The following is an 18667-nucleotide window of genomic DNA, read 5'->3' as shown; positions in this document are numbered from 1 at the left end:
AAGAGTCTGCCCTGGTCCCAGCTGAGGGCCCCAGGTCCCATTGCCGGTGCATTTAGCCCCTGGTAGGGCCAGGATGCAACTCCTTTGGGTCCCCCACGTGTGTCTTCCCCTGCCCCCTGGGCTTCCTTCCATCAACTTTGAGTGAGTCTCTGGGCCCTTTACTGCCTCCAGCTGGTTCCTTAGTCCTGACTGGGTCATGGATTCCAGAATTTTCTCTGGTGGCTGAGCGCTGGCCATACCGCCCCCGATAGAGTGGACCTGGGGCTATGGTTCCAGCAGTGGATCACCCAGGCCAGGAGCTCTTGGGGACCCATAGGGATCAGAACAGTGTCCCAGAAAGAAGCAGCCTGCTGGTGGGAGGGCAGGAGAATGACAGCGAAGGACGGGTTAGAGGAGGCAAGTCTACGGAATGGGCCAAGGGACGGAGGGCAGCAACTAAAGGCCACCCTGGGGAGGAAGAGAAAGACTGTGAAATACGAAGAAGAATCGATCAGAACCAGATACTAGCGAGTTATTAACAAGTAGCCAGGGTTGACTTCCAAGACATAGGCATGAATAATGAGATGTTGGGTCCATGTCCTGGGGCAGGGTAAGTTCCACCTCGGCCCGGGGCTCAGCAACCACCATGAGGCAGCTCACACCAGGAGGAGAGAAATATTGGTATTCACATTCATGGTCAGTTTCCAAGGTTTACCTATGGTCACCGATGTAATTTGCATCCACAGAAGAACAAAGGGGCTCCTGACTCATTCATGAGGAAGCCAACAGTCGGATGCAGCCACTAAACCTTTAGTTGAAATTTTAAAGAGGCAAGGTGGTTTAAACAAACCTTTTCTCTTGACTTAATGAGTGCTGTCAGGTGTTTGAGTACCAGAGGCCCGTCCAGGCTGTAGGTGAAGTTAACGTTGTCAAAGACAATCACGCCTTCATGGGGCCAGGCCGGCGGGGGCCGTTTTTCGTATTCCCAAGGCGCTTCTTTCTCAAGGTTTGTATATTCCATCACCCTTTCTACTGAAATCATCTGCAAGACAGAGGACATCGTGGGTTTATGGATGGTAAGAGACTGTAAATGAACCCTTCTGTTTTTTTTTTTAATTTTAGTTTGAACCATTCTGTTTTTATACCTAGTTGATTAAGGATATCTCACGTTGTAACACCCCCAAAGGAGAGAAGTTAGGAACGGGATGAAGACTTTGATGATTTACAAACTTGTTCATCATCTTTTGACACTTTTACATACTTATGGGTACTTCCCTCAACATTATATTAAAACTAAGAGAATGAGATAAAAGAATGCTAAGATCTCATTTATCTACTTTTCATATCTGAATTAAAAAAAAAAAACTCAAGGGGATTTTATTAAAGAAAAGACTACTTATAGCCACCAATCAGTAATTTAAGCTACAGAAGGGCCATCTGTTATAGATGAATTAAACTGATGGTCACCAAACCTCAATTTAATAGTCACTTTCTACTTCATTAGAAGAGCAAAATGAGTATTTTATTTTTATTATTTTCCTCTTTTTAGGAGAAGGTGCAAATATTCATCAGAGGAGACAATTTACATATTGACTATGCCCTCCTAAACAAGTGAACTGGGAACTCAACACCTTTGACCAGGCATCCGAGAGGAGCTTAATTCTACCAGAAAGAGAGACCCCAGCACATTCAGGTGTTCAGTGGTAAACTGCTAAATGCTAAAATGGGGGTGGGGGGAGGAGATGCCTCTTAATTAAACAAAGAAAAACCTAAACATAATATGTTTTTTAAAAAAACCAGGAATGAGGAACTACCCCGTTAAGAAAAATAAATAAATGGGCCTCTGAGAAATTAGCTTACATCCACTCCAGGATTTCAGAACCGCCCTCCCACAGAGACCTGTATTACATTTGAAGACAGCTTGTGAGGCATACAAAACCTGCTGACATGGCATACATAAGACTGAGAAAAAGATGTATACATTTTATTTTACATTAACTTTAAACAGATGGAAGCAGGATCTGAAACACGCTGTTAGCTCCGATGTAAAAATAACAGTTTTAATATTTTACATAAGGAGCGCTTTTATGCTGTTTAATGGGAAGGAGACTGGAAAAGGCTGAGAACGTCAAGATAAACATTACCATATTCTCGACTTCGGCGCTTTGTCTGACGCACCACTGGAACATCCCCATGAGGGTCAGGGCGTAGGACAGTGCCAGGCCCACCTGTCCGGCATCCAAAGCTAAATGACGAAAAAAGGGGAGTCAAGACAGTCCATCTAAACCCAGAGTCTGGCTCCTTCTGTCACTTTACCAAAAAGACTCCTTTAAAGTATTTAAACACAGCATTCAATAATAGCCATAGTTTACACTTTCACTATCTGTTGATTGAGACCAGGACACAAAACCCCTGCTGTGAATTCACAATGAATACGAAATGAGTTTATTAATCCCACAGGACTGACACACACCTGGCAGATGATATGGGTAAGTCATTATTTAGAGTTTCCTCATTGTGGTTTCCAGGACCAGTATGTAATTTCACTTACTAGGTCCAATGCAACTGTGGTTGGAAACCCCTAAAAACAAAGCAACGCGTACGAAGAGCCAGTGCTTTTAAGTCCAAAACACTCCTCTCATTGTTCCATTGTTCAATACTGTGATTTGGTGCTGTAACATGGAATAGTTAGGGATGGCGAATTCAAGCCATGCACGCCAACACCTGCTCATCTGGTACCCGCGGGGCAGTGAGGATAACATTCCTTCCCGCTGAGCATCTTTCTCCACTCAGTGCACCAGGCACCTACAACCAAGAGATCTGAGTGGTCCTGTAGCTAAAACCTAAAGCCCTAAGCTGGACAAAATGCTTAAGGGTGAACTTGGTTCTATCCTCACAATTACCAGACACTACCAGGATGCTCAGGGGGTCAGCTTGCTACATTTGCACAGGTCTCAACCCATTCAAAGAAGATCAAAGGAACTCATCCAGACCCCAGTGGTCCTCTCCGTGGGCCAAACAGCGGAATCACACCCAACCTCACACACTGCAAATGCTCTAATACAAACCCACTAGGTATTAGACAAGGTGGCAAGAGTTCAATTTAATACTTGTAAATGCAGCTATACATGGTAATCATACCACGAATAGTTACTCCCATCTGTACTTACTATTTGCCAGAATCAGGGACCCAAAGGCAACAACGGTGACAAAGATGGCACAGATGGCATCCAGACGCACAGCGAACCATCGGGACGTGGTCAGAAACAAGAACCAAGCCTCTGAGATTGTGAACCACAGCAAGCACATGGAAAAGTAGAAAGACCATGTTAACCACTTCGAATGAGGGGGAACACTGTACTCAGTTGAGCTACAGAAGATTTTTACACAAAGGAAGACAGTAGAGTTGCGCACCCAGGGAACCTAAAGATTCCAGAAAGCTAAGTGCATTATACTCAGGCATCGGTACAGTGGATTTTTCCTGATTTTGAGGGGAGCATGCATTAAAAAAATTCAACCCCCAGGTTATAAACAGACATGTGATTCCTCTACAGAACATGGAGACATGGTCTTGTCAGTGCATTTCTTCCTCAGCTGGGCCTCGACATGAAGCTCAGTCTCTCATGTGCTGTTCCCAGTGCTCCCACAGCAGAGAGGGCAGCTCCCAGTCCGTTTCCAGCACCTTCCATATTCACTACGAGGCCCTGCACAGTGTTTATGCCTTAGGAGCCTGTATCTAAATGACCATCTCACTAAAGGGATCTGAGTGTAGCGTTCTAAGTGCCATTTTATCCTTAACATATGAGACAGATTGGAAAGCTTCACAGATACAAAGAAAATTACATATCAAAAGGGTGGCAAATCTGACAGTTAGGAAGTGGATTTCCTCAGTCACTTCTGCCACCCCACAAGTTCTGAAAAAGGGGTCGGCAAACTATGCCCTATGGCCAAGAACAGCCCACCACCTGTTTCTATAAATAAAGTTTTATTGGAACATAGCCACAACCATTTGCTGATGCATTATTTGAGCTACAACAGCAAGGTTGACTAGTTGCAACAGAGCTGATATGGCAAACAGAGCCTAAAATATTTACTATCTGCCTCTTTACAAAAAAAGTTTCCTGATGCCTGCCCCAAAGGGACAGAAAATCATGGGCCCAATGATAGAAGAACAACACAAGCCAGGGGTGGGGTGGGGTGGTGGTGCTGTTATTGAGGAAGAGGGGAGCGCAGAGGGGGCAGGGGAGGGGAGGAAGATGTGCAGCGACAGGATGTTGGGCTGGCCCCAGGGGAAGGCAGGGAGAATGCAAAGCCAACAAGGCCACCTGAGAGGGAGGTCAAGGCTCAGGAGGCAGCAGGTCCCATCCTTTGAAACCGTTTCCAGAAATGTACAGACCTGAATGCAAATCCTGGTGCGCATCAAACAGTTCCTGAAACCTCTCCTCAGCTTTGTACGCCCTGATGGTCCAGAGTCCCTGGAGAGAAGACGATAAGTGGGAAAACACCGGGCTCCGAGCTGGGGAAGCAGAGAGAGACGACAGAGAAAGTCAGCGGGGAACCATCTGTGGTGGCATATCCCAAGAGCACAGCACAGCCAGAGCCTCCCAGCAGAGGGCCTGGGGCAGAACCAGCTGTGCCCCTTCTGGGCGGACCCTGCAGGTCAACCCTCAAGCCCCTGGTCACACCATGCTTTCCATTACCCACTTGGGAATAAAAGCTTCATTCTGACCCCATCTTTGGCCAGCTTCAAATCATAGCTAGTTTGCTAACGCATTCATCACAGTCCTGCTCAAAGGACCTGTTGGTAAAATCTGGGTGTTTAGGGGAAGGTAAGATCTCACTTGTGTTACAAGAAGCTGCAGAGATTTTATAAAATGACAGGGAAAAACTCAAACTTAATGCCAGCGCCTGATTCCTTAGCCCGGCATGGAGTGTCTGTGTGTCACACAATACCACGCATGTGGGCACTGCACATGTGTTATGGATGCTCAGTTAGTATCCAAAGTTCTACAAGCAAGGAGGGAGCAGGCTTCCATGTGTGGGAAGCCCTGGGCTGTGGGCCATCTGACCATCCACTCAGCCTGGGGCTCATTCCAGACTGGGGACCTTTAGGGCTAGTGCTAGGGTTAGGGTCCCCAGCCTGTGACAGTGCTGAGAGGAGAAAACATTCTCCCAGGCAGATATGACCTCACACTTCCCCTTGTATCTAATTCAGGCAAAGAACCTCAAGTGATTCTGCGATGGTTCTGACCATCCAGTTTTATGCTTGTGGTCTTACTCTAGCATCCAGACTGTTCTCTCCCCACCATACTGAGTAACTTTGAACTTCTCTTTCCTTTAGTTCCCTTTAAACCTTGCACGTTGAAGAGAACAATACGAACACAGACTGAGCTCATGTGCCAAATCGGAAAGGTTGGAAGCTCCACGGAGGCCTTTTCTGCACCCCCCAGCAGATGTCCCAGCCTGCCCCCGACCACGGCCAGTCTGGATATAAGGTGCCCATCAGATGACTCAGGGGAGTTACATGGCTCATTATATGAAGAGAGTGCTACACACAGTGCAGAGAACTCAAGGTCTCATGCCCAGAGCTAATGTTGTCACATCAACTATTTCGCCATCGACAATTCTTCTGAGAAGGAAAAAGAGGTGCTACAGTTCTCCAGAGCTTGGACATCCTCCTCACTTGCTTCCTTCATTAGGAGGTCAAAGTGGCAATTGATTATCCCCATAGGGTGGACTCTATAAAACAGGTGTCACCCAGCCTTGAACACCAGGGCAGCCAAAGAATGCATCACCTTCTTGACCGCATCCCCAAGAGCGATAGCGATACAGCAGGAATCTGGGCCTGTGGAAAACTATCCTGTCTTCCACACGCCATTCGGGGCTGAGCGGATACCAGGATGAGTGAATTGGAGGGTTTGCAAAGAAATTTAACCGGTACAGAGAGAGAGGGGATGCCAAGGCTCCGGTATTATCTTGCCCAATGTAATATCCTTTTTCCCACCGACTAAGCTGACTATCCTGAAGTAGACCTATGTAACACCCATGGCGTTAGTCACCAGTCACAGACAAATGTAACCTACATTTCACAAGACAGACAGCTGTGTTTTCCGTGAAACCTGACGACTCTTCGGGACACAGGGTTGCAAATCTTCCCTGGCAAGGTTGGCGGGGAACTGCATGCAAGGACCCTGGGCTGCCAGCCTTGCTATAGGCTCTTGCTAATGCCGTGGGTGACCTGCTAGCTGTCATGTTCTTAATGCCTTTGGTAGAAGCCAGCAAGCACTGCTTAAACCTCAACTCAAGTAATCCTCACAAGAACTCCAGAGGGCAGGTGTATTATATCCTTGACAGAGGGAAAAACAGACTGAGGGATTAAGAGCACTGCCCAAGATTAAGTAAATCAATCTAAGTAGCTGGTAGAGCTGAGTGACAGACCCAATACTGGCTTATTCCCAAGGCCGTGCTTTTAATCATGGCCACAGCACCTCACAGAGAGAATAATCAGGGGTTAAAGATGCCCGTGTATGACTAAATGCACCCCCCACCCACTTTGTAGTTTATCTTTAGAAAACTCTAAAATGTTAATTCACAAGCCTTACTCCATACTGTACATCTTAGTAAGCATCTTAAGTTGAACAAAGTCCCTAAGAATTGGCATGAGAACTCTAAAACAGCAGACATGAGTATCCATGACTTGAAAACACGTGGCACACATGTTAACACTCCCCCAGCAATGCCCCTGGCAGACATTGCTAGTTGATCATAGAACCCTTACAGCCAAAATGTGAATATGGCTTCATAATTCAGGCCTTGCCAAATGAATAGAGTTGGCTAAAGAAATACAACTAAATGCCATCCAGGCTTTATGCACTTCTCTATGATTCAACATTGCTAAGCTCACAATTGCAAAAATGAAAAACCATTAGATCAATTGTAGATTTGACAGCAAGATAGCTTAAATGTCAGCCCAACGTTGCAAGGTTTCAAGCGTGACCTGAAAACAAACCTCAGGACGTTAGCAGTTATTCAGACACGTGGATAAAGCAAGTTTGTGCCTTCTAGCCAAGACAATCAGGTGTCCTTCTTTTTGCAGGGGGGTCCCAACAGCGGCCTCAAGAAGTACTGTCAATTATTGCTTAGAGCAGTGGTTCTCAACCTTCCGAATGCCGCGACCCTCTAATACAGTTCCTCATGTTGTGGTGACCCCCAACCATAAAATTATTTTCGTTGCTACTTCATAACTGTAATTTTGCTACTGTTATGAATCATAATGTAAATATCTGATATGCAGGATGTATTTTCATTGTTACAAATTAAACATAATTAAAGCATAGTGATTAATTATAAAAAACAATATGTAATTATATGTGTTTTCCGATGGTCTTAGGCGACCCTTGTGAAAGGGTCGTTCGACCCACAAAGGGGTCGCGACCCACAGGTTGAGAACCGCTGGCTTAGAGGAAACAGTGGAATTGTTATTTATGGTACAGACCACCAGGTCTAATCAACTGGCTACCACATTTGGTTATCTGCGGGGTGTGGAGGAAAGAGTGGCCTCCAATAGTAAATGACTGAAGCCTTGTTGTCTACACAAAAAAAATGGTTGGGGCTTATCACTTGTCCAGCCTTCTCCAAGTCCTGTCATCGTAACAAATCACATCAACAGAATGTTATCAACACCTGACGACACTGCTCTGCCACCCCATTAAAAGATCTAAGAAAACCAACCCTCAACAGTAGTTTAGCTGGTTTTCTTGATGACTGAAAAGTTGGCTATAGCTTTTATGAAACTGTCACCCGCTAGTCTTTATGCAAATACTTAGGACAAATGCCCTTCTAGGGTTTATTATTAAAACAGAAACACACATTTGCCACAACAAAAACTCCTTTATCCTGATGAACTTGTACTTTTCCACTTGGTAGATAAGGAGAACCGTGGGAATCAACATTTCTCTCCTTAGCCTGGCTTCCAGAAAGCTAAGCTGGTGTTATTTTGCAGTAACTATCCTCAGTTGAGGTTTCTGATACAATTATCTTTCTTCTTTATGTTTTGGCTATCATCCTTATAGATTTAAAAACATATTAGTACCTATTCTCCTTATAATTTTGTTGTTTTAATAATAAAATGTTTGTGCATTAATGAGATAAGCTCTGAATCGGTACATCCTCTGTGATTACCTGTAGAACACAATGGTTAATCATAAAATGCTTTCCCCACTATTCTAACTCTAGGAAACTGAATAGAGTAACAGACTAAACTGATCCCTCTCCTGTGTCCTCCCAAGGGGATTATTTTCAGTATCCATTTATACGGACAGCCTAACGGGGTGGGGGTGGGGAGCCCTCAAACAGTGTGGCATTACTGGTGACAATAAAGAGCAAGACTAAAAATAGCAGTGCTTATCTTTTCAAAACATTTAACCACCACAACTTATTGGAAATGTTTTGAGTATGTAATAGTAATATATTTTTCAAATGTATCACTTCTGACATGAGTGCACCTCCTCTTCTTCCTCTAATCCAGCGGTTCTCAACCTGTGGGTCGCGACCATCGGAAAACACATATAGCATATCAGATATTTACATTACGATTCATAACAGTAGCAAAATTACAGTTATGAAGTAGCAACAAAAATAATTTTATGGTTGGGGGTCCCCACAATATGAGGAACTGTATTAAAGGGTCGAGGCATTAGGAAGGTTGAGAACCACTGCAATCTTTGCCTTTCCTTTGTCATTTCTAGAAATTCAGGGGGAGGGGGAGAGAATTTGTTTTATTTCTCTACTAGTTAAAACATGATGAGATACTTTATACCTAAGAAACATGTATTGCCTTCTGCTCTGGATTAGGAAGTATGTCATGACCAGGATGGAACTGTCTGTCTTCAGTGCTCACATTCCCATGGAATCTTACATCCACTCTTGCTTTATGCGAAGCTGAAGGCTGCATAGATCAGTGCCATGCTATGATCTATCTGTGTTAAAGGCCACACTGACTAACGGAGGTTTTAATACATAGTTCATGTTAACGTTATGAGAATTTCAGGGGTCTCCTTAATCAGGGCATGAACGGAAGCCAGATTGCACTGCTGCCATCCCGACCGGAGAGCCTTTGTACTCACTTGTAGATTCCAGGCGTTTGACATCTCTGGACGTTTCTAAGAAATATCTCCGAAGAACAAAGAAAATGATGCCAAGGGGAACCAAGGGTATTGCAATCCAAGGTATAACAGCCACCGCCACGCCGACCACACCAATCACTTGCAGAAAGGTCTGAAACAGTGAAAACAGATGCAGAGGTCTCCTGTGAGATTGTGATTTATAATAAGAATTAATGATTTGGTCTTTGCCCCCATTTCCCACACAGAGCTCCCAAGTGATCAAGGTATCTTTTATGTTAATGAAGTAACCTGAGGAACACACCTAAAGAACAGAACTGGTTGCCCATGGAGCCAATCTATGGTTAGAGGATTAAAACTTTCAGTCCTACCCCCTGATTGTCCTGCAAGAAGGGAGGGGCTTGAGGCTGAATCAATGGCCAATTGACTTAGTCAATCATGACCACATAATGAAGCCTCCATAAAAACCCCAACAGACAGTTGCTTGCCCTTTTCTCGGAGAGCTTCCAAGTTGGAAAACCAGAATGCTTTCCACCATGATGAGCCCCAAGCTGCACAAGGATAGAATCTCCTTGAGCTTCATTCAGGACCTTGCCCATGTCTCTCTTCGCTGGCTGTTGGATCCATATCCTTAGTATTCTTTACAATAAATCCGTAATCTAGCGAGTAAACGGGTTTCTCTAGTTTTATGAGCCATTCTAGCAAATTAATGGAGCCCCAGGAGGGGCTCATGGAAACCTCTGATTTGCAGCCAATCATTCAGAAGCACAGGTAACAAGCCAGGCTTGCAAGTGAATCTGAAGTGAAGGGCGGTCTGGTGAGACAGAGCCCTTTACCTGTGGAATCAGATTCTATCCTGGGCAGATGGTGTCAGAATTGAGTCGAATGCTCGGACATCATGCTGGCATCCAAGAATTGCTTGTTGGTGTGGGGAAGCCTCCACTCACACACATTGGAAATGGGCCCGGGAACCCTTTCGCCTCCCTTACCAAGAATTCTTTTCAAAAATAGATTTAATGAGTTGTTTTGTTAGGATTAAATTCCTCACTTCCAAAGACGTGTTGTAATGGCAGGAAATTTCTTCCCATCCAACGAAAGAACAAAAACATAGGTGTGATCCTGCTGCTACTTATCGAATGCTTACTATATGCCAAACACGGAGATAAGAACTTTCTGGGCATGAGCTCTTTTGATGCTCTCGGTAGCTCCATGCGGTAGGCATTGCTATTTTCCTTATTTAGCTGATGAGAAAATTTGAGACTCAGAGGGGGTAAGACTTGAATCCCAAACTATCATGAGTCAGTAGATATCACCCAGGAAATGAGCAAGTAGTTATTATAGATGAAGAATCAGAAGACTGAGCAATACTCAGAGATAAAGAAGTGGATAGAGACATATGTAAAACTTTAGACAATTAAAAAAAAAAAAAGAAGTGGATAGGTGCAAATTCATTACTCAAAAAAGGAGGAAAATGTTTACCTTTGGAAGTGGGGTTGTGCTTTCATGTTCTACCTGCATTTAACACTTCCTGCATGCTGTCTGTGTATCTGGCTACACGTTAAATACTTCATGTGTATTAACCCACTTAATTCTCACAATAGCCCTATTGAGTTAGTAATATTATCCCATTTTACAGATGGAGACACTGAGGCACAGGGAGAGGAAAAGCAACTTGACCCAGACTGCAAAGCATAGGGTGCTAAAGAAACACAAGGAGGAATACTGGACCCTGTTTAGAGGGTTCTAAGATGAGACTTGTGACCAAACTTCACAGGCGGGCTTAACAAACAGAGTGGCATGAAGAATCTGCAGGTAGTAATCACAGTTGATGCAACTTCTGACCAAGAAGGAGCCCAGCAGCCAAAGTTAACACGGTTCTCCTGTGTCGTCTCAGCACCAGCCCTGCACCCTCTATCTGCCAGCCCAAGGCCGTGCCCACCACCCCACCCAGGACAGCAATCCGTGAGGGAAGGATTAGCAGGGTGACATCTACGTAGACTCAGATTACCATTTCACAGCTCTTCCAAATCACTTTTCACAGAGGTCCTCACAACCAGCTTATGAATGAGGAAAGAAAGAACTGTCATTTCCATTGACAGATAAGGAACCATGAAGCTCGGAGGTTAAGTGGCTGTCCCAGGTTCTCCCTGGAAGTTACGAGGTATCGTGGAGAAAGCCAGGAGCACACTGGACTTTGAGAATCCATATCCACAGCTGCAGATAGGAGGAGGATGGAGGATGGAGGAAACTACGAGGGCTTCCAAGTTGGAAATCAAACTGCATTGTATTGATGCAGACTCCAGTGCTTTTACTGCTTCTCCAGTCTCTACTGTGGTTATCATCACAAAACCCAGAGTCAAGAGGAATGGAATTCTGCAGGAACAAATTCCAATAATAAATGGAGAAAAATAGGGCTGCCTGGCTTCTTTCCTGTTATACTCACAGCTGAACAATGTCTTACAGCTACTGGATTAACCAATGCATCCCACCCTGCTACACCCATGAAGAAGCCCACCTTGTCCTTCACACTCATGGGGGAGGGTCCTCCCAGCTGGCATCTATGTCTGATCTTAAGTAAAGTCACCAGGCTTGCCATCATTAGTTGTCAGGGGGGCAGGGGGGAGAGGCTGTGGCTTTTCTCTGGCTGTTGTATCCAGGGTCTATTTTATTGGAATATGCACCTCTGAAATAAGATGGACAATAAACCTCATGCCTACTACAATTTCTGACCTCTACATATTCCTCCTTGTCCCCGCCCCCGCACCCCTTCCCCCCCCAAATCTAGGCCTTCCAAGCATTGATAACCTCAGGAACCTGAAGGCAACTCAACTTTTTTTTTTAATTGTTATTGTTTGCATTCCACGTCCTTTTTCCTCTAAGGAGAAAGCCTTGCTTCGTCCTAGTGAAGACATACTTGCTCTGAAGTTGCTGAGCATTCAGGGAGATGTAAGGAAAAAGGTGAGGGGTCTCTGAATCAAAACCAAACCAAATGCCTGCTTACCGGGTTATTCTAAATTTCCAAAAGAGAAGATCAATTTGACATTTTTCTACTTTGTGCATCATGAACTGGTGTCGTTATCAAGGGAAACACAAAAGCTAGATAGAATTTGTGAACCACAGTATCCCAGGAAACTCAACTATGTCTGCCCCACCCAGGTTGGCCTTCTTACTAAGCAAGCATCTTGAGTTGGACTAATGTAGGGTGACTAATGTAGAGGACCCTGCCAGCAGCGCCTATGAAGACGCCTGACTGGTACCTCTCATTCCCGGGAAGCCTGCTGCAGCTGTGGGCAGCTTTTCCTGGCAAACTACACTGGCATCCAAATGAATATTAATAAGGTGCACAAAAGCAAACAAGGGAAAAGTGCTTATGAAAAAATTTAATGGTTTTAAAAACCTGCCCAAACACTTTGCTGATGCATAATGGCAAATTTCCTCATAATACTGAAGAAATCCCACAATTCCCTAGATCTAGTTGGCAAGCAATGAAATGTTGGTTATCCCACCCGCCCAAATACTAATAATGGATACATATTTCATGAAGCTTGCCATGTATCCAACCTCTTAAGCATTTCACATTCATTACTTAATTTTATTCTCACATCAACTCTTAGTAGAAGGGATTATCGTCTCCATTTACAAAGCAGGAAACTGACACTCAGAAAGGTTTAGTAATTTTCCCCAAAGTCAGATAATTCAGTCATTTTTCACCAGTGCCTGTTCTTTAAAATTCTACATAATATTGTATCCCATATACATATCAGATTCATATTTGAAAAAATTAATATTGAGATATAATCCTATTTTATATTACTTTCCCTTCCCTACCTGCATTTTCTAGTTTCGTTGGTCTTTCCCATGAGGTAACCAGTTCTAGACTCCCAGCTAATTAGAGAATAATGGCGTGTTCGGTTCACAGAGCAGAACTGATCATTAAAAGATCTTTAAAATGCTTGCTAACAGAACACACTAACAGGTGTTTATTTAAGAATTATTGTTTAAATTAAAATACACACCAAACAGTTTCAATTAGAAGCCCAGAAAGCACAATGACTTGGGGGGGGGGGGGGGGGGATGGGGGGGAGAGAAGAACCAAATTTAATTTTAATGAATACATAAAACCCAAGGACAAAAAATGAGACTATTTCACATGTTCAATATCTGCATTAAGATGGTGGTAAAAACATTTACATTTCTTAGGAAGTCTCTTCCTCTAGAATTAACATTGCATTCTAATACATAGATTTTAACATGGTCCCTTCACAAGCACAATTTTAAACACAAGGACCTGTTTGCCTGTTTGGCATCTAACTACCAAACTGCTTACAGTCCTGTAAGAATTCCTAGGTATCTACCCACGATTTACTTTCAACTTAATTCCATGGAATTCTGTTCCTGCTCGCCTTTGTGAAGCTTGTGCCAAAGAACATGTTTTCTATAAACAGCAGTAAAAAATGTATTCTTCTTATTCTATGCAAATAAATATGTCATCCATACTTTTGGCTCACTCCATTACTATTTGAACTCTTCCTCGCTCGCATACTTACATTAAATACTAAGTGAAATATGTATTTAATCATAAGGCCACTTAATCAGTAGACAGTACTTTTATTATTTGCTTACAGCATTAAAAAAATAAAACCAGGATCATTAAGATTGCTAACACCTCAAAGGAATTTCAAAGCTTTTAAATCTACTGTCAGTCAGACTCCAAAGAATTCTGTTCCAAGTTGTGATAAGGGCAAATCATCCAGATTGCCTTAAACTATTGGTGATCTCACAAAAGATATGGCTTAAATGCAATAAACAAAGCAAGATTCACTTCTTGGCAAGAAAACATGGCAAGATTTTCTTCTGATTTGGAGAAAGAAATGATGCCTAGTTTTTTGATCAGTAAGCTGTTTACTGATGTGGGTGTAGGAGAGATTCTTCTATCTATTTATTTTGGAAACATATAAGATAAAAAATAACCGTTCCATAAAATAGCTATCACACAGATTGTGCTGCTGGCTAGTACAAGATTCTTGTGGAGGCAGTACAATTTTGAACAGGCTATACGAAATTCTACAAGTATTAAGAAGTAAAATGTAATTCTAATCAAATAATACTCATTATACTTCAATTATAGGTAAATAGAAGCAAAGAGAAAAATGTGGAAGAGTCTTAAATGTAAGCTCCTAAACCTTAATATAAATACTATTAATACTAGGGTTAGTATTAAATCAGGTGTAAATTATGTGTTGATATGGCTCCTTGCATGTCTTAGGAGTTCAGAGATCAAGTCTGGTTCCCAGATCCCTCTTTGACCACCTGTTTCTTTTTACTTCGTCCAAGTCAGTGTAGGAAGAGGTCTATGCAAACTCTAAGATTAAACTTTCCACACTTGTCCTTTCCTTGGGATGTGTCCATTATCCCTTTCCTCCCCCATTTGGCCTGGGATCTGTTCATAGCCACACCAGCTCTGGGGCTCATGTAGCTTTCCATTAGTTCTTCATCCTGAGTCCTAGCTAACTCCACTGCATAGTGGAATGGTGGGGTACAGCTTACAATTTCTGAACCACACCATAGATAATATTAGGGAAATGTAATGCACTTCTTCCTTTCTTTGTGATCATCATCTTATTGATCAATAGCTTCCTTTCTGCCTTACCTCAGTGTTAGAGCTTATTAAGAAATTCAATGCTGGAGTCCATCTATATGCTACGTTCAAAAGGCACCCCTTAGCCGAAACCAGTTTGGCTCAGTGGATAGAGCGTCGGCCTGCGGACTGAAAGGTCCCAGGTTCGATTCCGGTCAAGGGCATGTACCTGGGTTGCGGGCACATCCCCAGCGGGAGATGTGCAGGAGGCAGCTAATCGATGTTTCTCTCTCATCGATGTTTCTAACTCTCTATCTCTCTCCCTTCCTCTCTGTAAAAAATCAATAAAATATATTTTAAAAAACAAAACAAAACAAAACAAAAAAAACAAAAGGCACCCCTTAGAAATAAGGGCACATAAAGGTGGAAGTAAAAGGTTAGAAAAAGGTGCCCAATAAAAACACTAACCATAAAAGAAAGCTGGAGTGTCTATCTATACCACTATAAACATAGAAGCTTTAAGTTAGTAAGGATTCATGGAAGTAAAGAAAAACACTTCATAAAAATAAAGATTCAATTTATACAGAAGATATTTTTAAAATCTACATTTATATAAGCATAACAACATAATGACAAAACGTATAAAGGAAAATCTGACAGAACTCCGGAGAAATAGATAAATCCATACTCCTAGTGGGTGTTTTTAACCCATTTATCTCAATAACTGATTGAACAATCAGATAAATATCAATCCTATATAATAAAAGGGTAATATGCAAATTGACTGAATGGGGAAATGACTGGTCGCTATGATGTGCACTGACAACCAGGGAGCAGACACTCAATGCAGGAGCTGCCCCCTGGTGGTCAGTGCACACCCCCAGGGGGAGTGCTGCTCAGCCACAAGCCAGGCTGATGGCTGACGCAGCAGTGGTGGCAGGAGCCATCAGTCAGACATCCCCCGAGGGCTCCTGGACTGCTAAAGGGCACAGGCTGGGCTGAGGGGACCCCTCCCCCACCCCGAGTGCATGAATGTTGTGCACTGGGCCTCTAGTCCTATATAATAAAAGCCTAATATGCTAAGTGCCCGGCCATCTGGTGACCGGTCGATTGTACAACCAATGAAAGTGTAATATGCGAATAATATGCTGAGGCCACTCAACCACTCGCTATGATATGCACTGACCACCATGGGGCAGACGCTCCGACCAGTAGGTTAGCTTGCTGCTGGGGTCCAGCTGATCGAGACTGAGCGAGATAGGCTGACACGCTGTGGAGCCCTCCCATGGTCCCTCCCCAGCCCAATCGTGCACCGGTGGGGTCCCTTGGCCTGGCCTGCACCCTCTCGCAATCTGGGACCCCTTGGGGATGTCGGAGAGCCAGTTTCAGCCCTATCCTACAGGCCACTCCCCTCAGGACAGCACCAGGTGCAGGCTCACGGCTGGCGAGCGCTGCTGTGGCAGTGCGAGCCTCTCCCAATAAGGACTGATTGGGTGCAAGCCCACGGCAGGCACAGTGGGGCCGGGATGAGCAGGAGTGGCAGGGAGGAGCTGCAAGTGGCGCTGGACTGGTTTACACGCAATCCCTGCAGGCCACCTAGAGGAGCCCCACCCATGCACGAATTCGTGCACCAGGCCTCTATTAGATATATAAAAGATTGAAAACCATAATTAACAAACTCAACATAATTTAAAAATATACAATACTGCAGCCAATAACTGAATACATTCTTTTCAACTGCATATGTACTATATAATAAAAGCAAGTATCAATAAACTTCAAGAGACAGAAATTGTGCAGAATATATTTTGACCTCAGTGGATTTAACAAGTCATCAACAAAAAGATAACTAGAAAGTCATTACATACTTAGAAACTCAGTAATAACCTTTGACATAACACCTGCTTCAAAGTATTTTGCCAGAAAATGAAATCTACTAATATTAAAATTTGAGGGCTGCAATTAAAGCTGTGTTTAGAGGTAAATTTATAGCTTTAAACTTTTTTTTCTTTAAAGAAAGGCTGCTGGTAATACATGGGAAATCTTCCTTAATTTTGTTGTCAACCTAAGCTGCTCTAAAAAAGGTCTTACAAAAAAAAAGACTAAAAATCTAAAATTCCATCTCTAAGTCAGAAAATGAAGAGAATATTAAAGTACTAGTATGTAGCAGAATTGAAACTAGAGGAAAGTAGATTTATGAAACAGAAACTAACTTCCAGAAAAATCAACAAATCCTGAAGCATGTTTCTTTGAGAAAGTCAATGAATAAACTCCTACCAAGACTAACTGAGAAAAAAAAGAAGGGAAATTACCATTATCATGAACTACAAGGGGAGAAAACAAGAGATACCATGCCCACTAAAAAGAGAATACAATAAACAATGTGCTGATAAACTTAACATTTTTAATGCAAAGTCAAATTTCTTGAATAATTACATACCAAGAATGACAACAGAAAAACAGAATATCTGAATAATTCCATACCAATGTAAGAATCTGAAACCATAATTTAAAAGCTTCTTACAGAATAGACTTAGAGGCCAAAATGGTTTGGCAAGTAAATTGTAGCAAATTTACTTAGCAAATTCTTCCAGAGAACTTAACCCCAAAATTATCATGATATATAACAACCAGACAAAGATATTAGAAGAAAGCAAATTTACAAATCTGTCTTAGGAACACTAAGTAATATGCCAATAAACTGAATCTAACAATAAAAAGGGATAATACTTCACAACTGAACTTGACTAGGCAAGTCGGAAATCTACAGGGCAGGCTGGAACCCTTGGGCAGGAGCTGACACTATTATTCACAAGATTCATTTCTTTTTCTTCAGAGAGCTTTAACTCTTAAGGACTTTCAACTGTCTAAGTCAGGCCAGCCCAGATAATCAACTGATTATGGACTTTAATAACATTTACAAAATACCCACACAGCAACACCTATATTACTTTTTTAAAAATATATTTTTATTGATTTCAGAGAGGAAGGGAGAGGGAGAGAGAGATAGAAACATCAGTGATGAGAGAATCATTGATCAGCTGCCTCCTGCACACCCCCTACTGGGGATCGAGCCTGCAACCTGGGCATGTGCCCCTGACCGGAATCAAACCCTGGACCCTTCAGTCCACAGGCTCACGCTCTATCCACTGAGCCAAACCAGCTAGGGCTAGATTACATTCTCACTGAGTAACTGGGGAATGTAGCCTAGCCAAGTTGATACTTAAAACTGACCATCAAAAGGAGGAAACACTTCCCATCTCTGTTTAGAAGGCCAGCATAACTCTGATACCACGAGCCGAGTAAATGTTTCAAGGAAAGCAAATTATGTACCAATATCTTTCATGAAGAACAGATACAAAAATTCTTTATAAAATATTATACTGAACACAGTGGTACACAATAAAATATGCTACTTCATGACCAAATAGGAGTTCATTCCAAGAATATAAGGTTAACCTAACCTGCTAATGAGAATCAGTATATTTCACCACATTGAAAGAGTAACGGGGAATAATCATATGGTTATCTAAAGAGATGTAGAAAAAATATTTGTGCAAATTCAACACCGATTTAAAAAAGTAAAAACTCTCAGCAAATTAAGAATTAAAGGAAACGTTTTCAATCTCATAACAAATATGCACCCAGCAAATTGCTGTTAACATCACTTTTAATGCAAAAATATTGAAAAGATCTGACCCTATGAGGATAAGAAAGTCTCATCTTGCCCGGCTGGCATGGCTCAGTGGTGGAGTGTCGACCTCTGAGCCAGGAGGTCACAGTTCAGTTCCTGGTCAGGGCACACGCCTGGGTTGCAGGCTCGATCCCCACTGTGGGGCGTGCAGGAGGCAGCCGATCAATGATTCTCTCTCATCATTGATGTTTCTATCTCTCTCTCTCTCTCTCCCTTCCTCTCTGAAATCAGTAACAACATATTTTAAAAAAAGAAAAAAGAAAGTCTCATTGCATGACTTCTATTCAACATTGT

The 18667-nt window shown here is 42.8% G+C and overlaps 1 protein-coding gene across 1 annotated transcript in view; it reads right to left on the bottom strand.

Annotated features, from left to right (window-relative positions):
• The window catches only part of ABCC4 (ATP binding cassette subfamily C member 4 (PEL blood group)), a 248533-nt gene that overhangs the window by 47999 nt on the left and 181867 nt on the right, over window positions 1-18667 (bottom strand). The window contains exons 21-25 of the mRNA XM_070408769.1: window positions 9105-9255; window positions 4376-4495; window positions 3150-3260; window positions 2124-2224; window positions 830-1021 (exon numbers count right to left, since the gene is read on the bottom strand). Of these exons, the coding sequence (XP_070264870.1) occupies window positions 830-1021; window positions 2124-2224; window positions 3150-3260; window positions 4376-4495; window positions 9105-9255 (675 nt within the window). The remainder of the gene's footprint in view (window positions 1-829; window positions 1022-2123; window positions 2225-3149; window positions 3261-4375; window positions 4496-9104; window positions 9256-18667) is intronic.

Source organism: Myotis yumanensis, unplaced genomic scaffold, assembly GCF_028538775.1.
Source record: "Myotis yumanensis isolate MYYU_CA2020_CCGP unplaced genomic scaffold, mMyoYum1.0.hap1 SCAF_3, whole genome shotgun sequence".
NCBI classification, from domain to species: Eukaryota; Metazoa; Chordata; class Mammalia; order Chiroptera; family Vespertilionidae; genus Myotis; species Myotis yumanensis.
Note: the sequence above shows the minus strand (reverse complement) of the source record. Positions and strands in the feature narration are given on the sequence as shown.